The sequence below is a fragment of the Labeo rohita genome, chromosome 14 (genome assembly GCF_022985175.1).
Source record: "Labeo rohita strain BAU-BD-2019 chromosome 14, IGBB_LRoh.1.0, whole genome shotgun sequence".
NCBI classification, from domain to species: domain Eukaryota; kingdom Metazoa; phylum Chordata; class Actinopteri; order Cypriniformes; family Cyprinidae; genus Labeo; species Labeo rohita.
In genome coordinates, this window is record NC_066882.1 from 22,479,926 (window position 1) to 22,489,149 (window position 9,224).

At 36.0% G+C, this 9,224-nt stretch overlaps 1 protein-coding gene across 1 annotated transcript in view; it reads left to right on the plus strand.

The window, feature by feature from the left end:
* The window catches only part of npm1b (nucleophosmin 1b), a 42,701-nt gene extending 34,782 nt beyond the window's left edge, over positions 1-7,919 (plus strand). The window contains exon 11 of the mRNA XM_051127844.1: positions 5,485-7,919. Within this exon, the coding sequence (XP_050983801.1) occupies positions 5,485-5,529 (45 nt within the window). The 3' untranslated portion in view covers positions 5,530-7,919. The remainder of the gene's footprint in view (positions 1-5,484) is intronic.
* The last annotated feature ends 1,305 nt before the right edge of the window (positions 7,920-9,224 follow it).

The window sequence follows — 9,224 nt, forward strand, 5'->3', positions numbered from 1 at the left end:
TCCTCAGCCGGCGGAGAGATACAAAAGCATCAGGCTAGAAATGTACTCTGTTATGTAAAGGCAAACTTAACTACATCCAGTTTAACATAGTTATGTGCGTTCTTACTGGGAAGTAACAAACCTCAAGGTAGTGTTATTTTAGTGTTATTGAGATGTTTAGTTTTTATTAATATTTTGAATTAGTTTTTGTTTTTATGTTTTTAGTAAGTTTTAGAGAAGTTGTGGTATTGTCTGTTGTGTTTATATAACTTATTTTAGTTTTCTTTAATATGTTGGTTTCATTTTTATTTATTTTTTTTAAGTTTTAGTTATTCGAGTACATAAAGTTAAACTTAATGTACATAGGAAATGTTAACTAGGCAAGTAGCTAAAATACATTTTAGTGTTTTATATTTTTATGCTTTGTTTTCATTTGAATTTTAGTCAAAGTTTTAGTAATTTAGTTTTTATTATTTTAATTTATCAGTATTTTTTACTGTTTTTTATTTTAGTTATTTTAGTACATCAAGCTAAACTAAATTAAAAATAATATGTACGTTTTATTTATTTATTTTTAATTGACAGTGGCTATTTACACTATGTGCAAATAGCAATAGATTCTATTTACACAATGTAAAAATAGCAGTATTTTCTTTGCAATAATATTAATTAGATGCTATTTATACTACTTAGTGCACCTCAGTATTATAATACATCATCAATCAGTATGCAATAATAATGCATTGAGTGTAAATTATCTTTTTTATTAAAATTATTAAATAGATGCCACCTTGGGACTGTAAAGCTCTCCCTACATCTACCCCTAACCCTAACAGATAAACACTCGTGAGGCACTTTATTTTACAGTTTTCAATTATTTCCTTCATTTTATTGAAAATGAATGCCTTTCCAATCTGATATTTGATGTGAAAAGGAAGAACGAACAAGTTTGGCAAAAGGTGGATTCGAACTCGGGTCAATCTCGTCAAAAAGTCACAGCTATATATTTTACCACCTAAACTGCTTATTTACACAACAACAGAGTTTTGGGCGCCTTAAATTGCAAACTCTTGAAAACTGTTTTCAGAATGTGTGTTTTTAATAATGATACCGTGTAAACTACAAAAACGCAAATTTGTGACCACTTGACAACCAAATTTGGAAAGTGACATCGCCATCTACTGGCCTGGCATGTATAATACAGTGTTTTTAGTCGCTTTTTTAGATCCATGCGAACAGGATTGTTTTGACAGCATTGTATAAAACTTCAGTTTTTACTACATCATTGTTGTGTAAATGTACCATTTGTTACCTATAATAACCCAGCCTCAAGGGGACGATAGAGTTACCTTGAAATGTTTGTGCCAACATGGATGTTCACTAGGTCACTAGTTAAAAAACAAGTAAAATAATCACATCTACGTTCAAATACTTGCATTTGAGTATATTTTATTTCTGTCTTAGTGGGCCAGTCGGGGGTGGCATTGAGATCTTACTGCCGCTCTTTTTTTTTTTTTATCAGCAGTTGAAATATGTACTGATTGACCTCTTGGCATTCAAAAGAACAGGAGGGAGCTGTCACGCCTGACATCTTTAGCTGTGATTTAAATCCCTCCTTCACTCATTCCTCTCTCGCTGTCTCTTTTAGTCTAGAGCTTTTTTTGCAGTCGTATGTGTCAGGCTGGGTGTTGACCTAAAATATTGCAGTAGTCTAAAGCAGCCCTCACAAATGGCCACGTTTGGGTCAAAAGAGAAAAATCTCTCTTTTTAACTAAAGCGCACTATCATGTCTGCTGTAGCTCCTCTTTTCTCAGGATGAATTACACACGAGAGAGTGCAAATGTCAGTGTGAGTGTCTGTGTGTGTGTTAGCGGTACCAATGGGGTGGATCTTACAAAAACACATCCAGGTCTCACTGTACCCTAATATTTTTTCTTTGTGATCTTATTTTTATTCATTTAAGCACATTTTAAATTTAAATTCATTCTTTTGGCATACATTTATATCCAAAACGACTTGCATTAATGGTTTACATATTTCTCAGTTTCCTGGAAATCAATCCCGTGACTTTGGTGTCTGCATTTTGAGCTACGGGAACACACATTAAAACACATTACCCTTTTTTTTTATTATCCCAAAAAATCAGTTTGTAGGTAGTACAAGTAGTACATCATTCCATTATTTGTTGCTGTTCCAAAACCTAGTGAGCTGCATATTTAGACAGCATTTTAAGGCACTGTAGATAGTTGTTGACCGATACACATTTCTTTTGATAGTCTTTCCAATATCTTAAAGAGTAAGGTAGTAGTGCAGGGCGTAATAACGGTTCAAATGGGAAACCCATTTGAAATACACACACGATATGAATTTTTAAAAAAAAAATGGTATACTGGTACAAGTGGCTAAGCAGTGTAGACAGTGTCGTGAATTGAGTGGAGATCCTTGTTACTGCATACACTTCCGCCAAATGGTTACAGAACTATTAATAACACACAACAAATTCTTAACCGGGCAAATAAACCAACTGTAAACGGTCATTAACAGAAGCCAGAGACGCTGAAGATGAACGCAAAGAAGAGAAATATTGTTAGAAAATCCTAAATACTGAACTAGGGGTGAAGGGTTTATATGAATGTGTCTCTGAGGGGAACTGTCTTCAGACGTTTAGATGGTGTTTTCTTTTCAACCTACCTCCATTTAATGCATATTAATGTAGTATTTAAAAGTGCTGCACTGCTTTGTTTACAGCGGTAACCGAGAAAACGCTGTATGGCTGCTGTTCCATAAGCGCCCCCTGCTGTCAGAGAGTGAATTTGCGTTCTCGTTCAGCCCATCTGTTGTTTTTGTTTCCTGCAGATATGTTTTATGTAGCAGAATTTCACAATGTTTGAAATTATATAATCTAATTTACATTAAAAACTGCTTGGATCATGATTAAATCTGATTCATATAAAGGAAAGGAAAAACGATGATAAACCGTGAAACCGCCAGAATCCTAGTACAGATTTTTGCTCAAACTGAGCAGTACTATAGGGTACACTGTTAAAAAAAAAAAAAAAAAAAAAAAAAAAAAAAAAAAAAAAGGAAAAACATTTCTGGGTTAAACACTTCCAAACACTGGGTCAACTATGGGCAAACCCAGCGATTTGGTTGTTTTGACCCAGCAGTTAGCCCTGCTGAAAAAATCAGTTAAAACCGGCCTAAGCTGGTTAGCTGGTTTTAGCTGGTCATCCAGCCTGGTCAAGCTGGTCAGCAGGCTGGTTTTAGAGGAGTTTTGGCCACCTCCTTAGCTTTTCAGACTGGTCAGACCAGCTTGAACAACTAGCTAAAACCAGCTTGACCAGACTAGAAAAGCTGGGAGACCAGCTAAAACCAGCTACTTCCAGCTTAAACCATCTAAAACAAGTTTAGGCTGCTTTTTTCTGTACGTTTTTTTTTTTTTTTTTTTTTTTTTTTTTCAGTAGGAAGTTTAAATGTTTAACCCAATCTTCTGGGTAGTTTTATTTACCTCAATGTTGTTTAAAAAATCCTATATGGCTGGCTTGAAATGAACCCCAAATAAGTTGTAAATTAAAAATCAGACACATAATTACTAGAGGCATCAGCAATAATCAATATGTGAACATTTATTAACCCTTAAATGCATGAATGAATCATTATTTTATATTTGAGTCTATTAGCGACCCGGACTTGTATATCCAGCATGGATGGATCTCTAACTGCTGCAATACCAAAAAACTCTCTTGATATTTTAAGAACAATTACAGAAGAATAAAACAAAGCATATTTTGTTACCTTTGAAACTTAGAGAAGGGTTCAGTTTGAGCAGATGATTGTATCATATTTGTGATCTCAACCATATTCGCAAAACTATCATTTTCAATGACTTCAAAATCAATAGTTTGATCACTGGTTGCTTATTCACCACATCCACCATCAAATGACAGTGGCATTTATATTTTGTGGCATACAGTAATTGTTAAATGTTCATTTATTGAACATATTAATAAATGTCAACAATTTCCAACCTATTCTAGGTTCATTTTAAGCAAGAAATATTGTAATTTTTAAGCAATAGTTGAGTTAAATAGAACTACTCAGAAGGTTGGGTTAAACATTTAACCTAACCGCAGGGTCAAAACAACTGCTGTTTTTAACCCAGCATTTTTAGTGTAGCCAATGGTTGATATAGGTCTATAGGAAATCACACATTTTATTTAAAGATAGTAAATACATTATAAATGCATAACAGTTTCTATATTCATTTTAATAAAAAATAATAATAATTAGAAATTAAAGAATTTTTTTACATTTTGTAAATCTGTAAAATAGACATGTTGTAACTTCTTGATTCTGCAATCCTATTATACTATAGTATTTATCACAAATAAAGAAGTTGATGAAAAACATGAATAAAGAAGATTCGGAATGTCATCTGGATTCAGTTGTGGGGTTTGCAGCATTAAATGTTTATAAGAGAGATCAAAGATATCCAATTTTAAAATGCATATTTTCTGAATGCAGTATATGGAAACAGAGCATATGTCTTTCAATTTTTAGACAGAACTGCACTCAGGCCCTGGGCTTTCAACACTGTCAGAATAGAAGTCCCTCTTCCAACACTTATTATTGTCCAAACAGAAAAACTCATCAGCCGATGCTTGCACTTATTTGGAATTATCGTCATTGTCTACTGTTTGGCTGATGAGTGTCAGAGTACAGAAACTCCCATTTTCTGTCTTCATTTGTTAACTGTGTTAGCAACCCTGGTCGATATATCAGTCGACTCCTATTCATAGACGTGGGAGGACGAAAGAAGCATCTATTGAAAAGGACTATTTTTGTGGGTTTTGTATTTTGTCATATTGACTCTCCAGTGCACTTCTCTCCAGGAGTGCTATTCGTATGCGTTGCTACCTCTGAAGATGGTTTCAGATCACTTATGAGGTCCCATTTCAGTTAGGATGCTGACTTTGAAAGTATGCAGCAAGGATTTGGAATAGAGTTTAGATGTTTTCGTGTTTTGGTCGGTAATGAGTTATGAGCTATTTGATGCATTGCGCCCTGTGCGTCTGTTCTAAAAACAAGGTTGGAGCGTGTCAGACTTTGCAGCGCAGGTGTCCTCTCAGATGTACAACGGGTGGAGCGTGTGTGTGTGTGCGAGTGTGTTTTCGAGCAAAAACTGCTTTGGGAGCGCAGCAGGCAAAGAGGTGTGAGACATGTCTTTGTCAAAGAGAGGCACTAGTCATACCCTCTGGTATGTACAACGACTGCACCCCCTTCCTCTGGGCTCGGCGCTGTAGTTATACCCCAGACACACCGCTAATGTGGAGCTTTTCGTCCAAACTGACTCACACGGCTCTAATTATTAAGCATCCAAATGAGTCGCTACATCAGAGAAACTCTGTTCCAGCTTCACCAACTCATCCTTTTCCCCCCTTCCCTCTCTCTCTCTCTCTCTCTTTCTCTCTCTTTCTCTCTCTCCCCCCATTTGTTTTCTTGCAGGTGATCAAAGACCTTTGGAACTTTGTACAATCACTAAAAAAGTAATGGCTGCTCTGCGCTCCCCTTCCCGTCCCGGTGCAGCAGAAGACTGGGGTGAGCCAGTAACGGCTCTTCAGCTGTGCAATCTGGCCTCTTCCCGTCTTAACACAATCCGCCTGCTCTTCTCTCACTTTAAAGATGGATTGAGCAGAAGGAGCCTCAGCAATGACAGATATCATGCTTTATGTTTTATGTGTTTTTTTTTTAATTATGGATTTTTTGTCAAGTCCACAGTGGTTTCTTAGAAGAACATTTAATGGGTTTTGTTAAAGCAGTTATAATTTTAAAAAGTGAACTAAGGGTGAATCACATCTTATCAAGAACTTGTGCAGGTCATATTTCACCCCAAATTTGAAAGAAATAATATTTTGCGTGAAGAAAATGAAGCCTGTACTAAACAAATGTTTTGCGATGAGTTTTTTTTCTCAGAATTAAGCACATATCCCCTAATTCTCATTATCATAATGTAAAAAAATAAGTAATATTGTTAAGTATTTATGCATCATAGAATGATTTGTGGTAGAAATTATAATTTATGGTGATTTAATTTCAAAAATACAGTACAAGTTAAATAATAAGTTAAATTTTACTATTTTATTAAAATTTATGTGCCATTAATTCTGGCACATAACGGTAATGAGAATTTTTTGGGGGGGATGTTAATGGTCATTAAAATAGTGTTTTCTTTTTTCAAAATATAATTTTCTTTTTTTGTTTTTGTTTCTTGTGTATATTTGAAACCATAGTCACTGTAAATCATCCCCTTCATGTGAAGATGGCAGCTGAAGTGTAACAATGCTAAAGATTCAGTCACATTCTGAGTGTTCCGTCTGATTGAAGATTCCGTCTAGTTTTCAGTATTCCGTGCAGCTCTCGGCATTCTGCCTTGCAGCAGTTCCAATTCAACATTTAGACTTTACAATTATCTTAAGTGCTATAGACTCTCCTATAAAAATCCTCTTGAGAAGCACGGCCAGAATATGATACCTTGTTAAAATGATTGCTAATCTATGGTCATTAAATATGATAAAAAATATGTTTAGTTGATTTGATGCTTTAAAATGCAGCTTGCGCTTTTTATGTTGTTTTTGTCATATCAGTTGTTTTTTTTTTTCACTAAGCCATTTTAATTTGTTAGCGTTAATAGTTAAAAACCTTTAAACGTATGTTTTTTGAAAGCGGAAGAATCTGTCCTTGAATCTGTTTTAATTACTTTGACATGTTGTGTTGTGAAATTGGTACAAGTGTGATTTTTATTTTCTTTCCACAAAGTATATGCTGCAAACAAGCAGTGCATTGCAACAAAACTAACTTGTTCCATTATGATGGTTAATAATGCAATCGCACAGTGCTGCTTGTTTGTTGATGTCGATTACGTTGGGAGCAATTTAATTTTGTTGCATCATTCTGCTCGCTTGCAGTATTAGATTGGGTTCCTTTCTTGGATGTAAATGGAGGTAATCCAGATTTAGTTAATCTGTGAAATAAATACTGTATAACAACTTTTTGTCTGTGAATTTTAACAATGTAAATTTGACTATACTCTAGTTTTAACCAGTCTTTGGATGAAGGTAATCAAGTGCACCAATAAGTGGTGTTATAACTGCTAACATCAAAGGCCAGAGGCAAGATCATGTCCTTACCACATAAAGTATTTAGAACAGGACATCTGGCTAGACTAACAAAAACAAACTATGTTGTGCACCTTTATAGTCTGAAAATGTTTGGTGCAATGCCCATTCATGTGTGCAATGTACAGTGGCACCGCGCAGCATCTTTATTTTTGCTGTCTCGTCAATGCAAATAATTGACGAGACAAATAACATAGGTGTGCATTGCTTGATTTAATTATTACACCTACATAACCAATGTTGAATCAACCCTGCTGAAAAAAAAACACTATAAAAGAAATTCTAATGGTTTCCATTACAAATACCACTATAAACATCAACTTTTAACTTTTAAAATGATTTCCTGTAGTGTGTTTTGGAACATATTCCATTAGGATTTAGTGGTTTTAACAAGCCACCAATAGAAGGCGACCAATTACTAGTAGAGACCAACAGGGTTTATTACAGTCTCCATTACATCCAGTACAATTCCCATTATAAATTGTGTGATGGTTTCTATTGTTTTTTCAGCAGGGAAAAGCAGCTCTGATGAAACAAATGTTAGATGATGCTTTAAATTGTTGTAAAACTTGCCAACAAAGACCATACAGAGCACCAGTTTAGTTGTCTTCTGCTGGACCTCAGTAGTCCTTTCTCCTGCTCCAGAAAGTCTTGGTCCCATTTCTCCTCCTGAGGTATTCGCCTTATTGGCTTGTTTCAAGAAACAGAGTTTTCCATTCTATCACTGTCTGAAACAGAACGAATAAAAGTGACGACTGAAACAGATTGTTGCATTCTCATTTTACGCTTGCTTCCTTTTTCCTAAATGTCTGAAGTGATTTGTGGGAAAGTGCACCGTGTTGATCAACGGATACGTTCACACTTGCAACGTTCACACAACAGCAGAATTCGGTTGTCAATATGAGTCCTTAATACAGTTCCTGCGTTCACACGCAGTATGGTTATTTACGGGTGTGACAACCGCATTTCGTAACCGAACTGACACCCGTACATTTTCAAGACTCACAGCCACTTTCTCGGAAAACGCGTTGTGTGAACGCAACAGGACTTGACAACTAGTTGTCCATCACATCATATAGTGCGAGAAAGAGCCGTTTTGCTCCACAAACACGTGTTTACCATGTGTTGCGTTTTCATGTGGTTTCAGTAACTTACAGTGACGGAGAGATGAGTCACCTGAAAGAAATGTCACCTGAAAGTTTTAGGTCCAGTCAGTTTTTCACTATTGGAGCTGCTCTGCGCCACGACTCAAATGCTCCGCTTCCCACCCAAATATAAAAGCTGCTGTCGTTTAATGAAGATTTGACAGACGGACTCACAACTCGATTGGACTTGTCATGTCAGAAAGTGATAAGACTTTAGTTTTATGGACCTCGCCAGCTTTGATATTACTTTGGTCACTGTCACTATAGTTACTGGTAAGGAATACTGGCTTGACTCCTGTTGCATGTTGATACAGACAAGGGACTTTAAGCAACAGCTTCCAACTGAACAGCAACGATGACCGGAAGTAAGCTGTTACACCGCCGTAGTGTAGAACGTAAAAAAGTGCAACCATGAACAAGATGGTGCAAAGTGGCATTTAGTCATTTAAGTACAAATGATGGATTATGAGGAGGATATTTAGGCAATACTTACATTGCTTGATTCACATCATCTTTAGTCTCAGTGCTACCTTAGATGCTGTTTCTAACAGCAAACAAATTTATTCAAATGAAAAGTAGAACATCAACACAGATTAAATTAAAGACTAATGGTAGAATCGTATACTGATGGAATTACAGTGGTTTATGCCATAAAACGTAACATTTACCTACGTAATCTGTCACGTAACGATTACGGCAAACCAACTCTCGTTCTCTCGTAGTAGACAGGAGTAAAAAAATAGAAGAATGTCAAGAAGTAGAAGTTAAAAACGCGAACACACGTCGGAATGCCGTTGCCATTCCATAAGCTGGGTCTGGTTTTTGCTGGTCATGTTGCTGGTCAAGGACCAGCATGAACCAGCAAAGGACCAGCATAAACCAGCTAAGGACCAGCATAAACCAGCAAAGGACCAGCATAAACCAG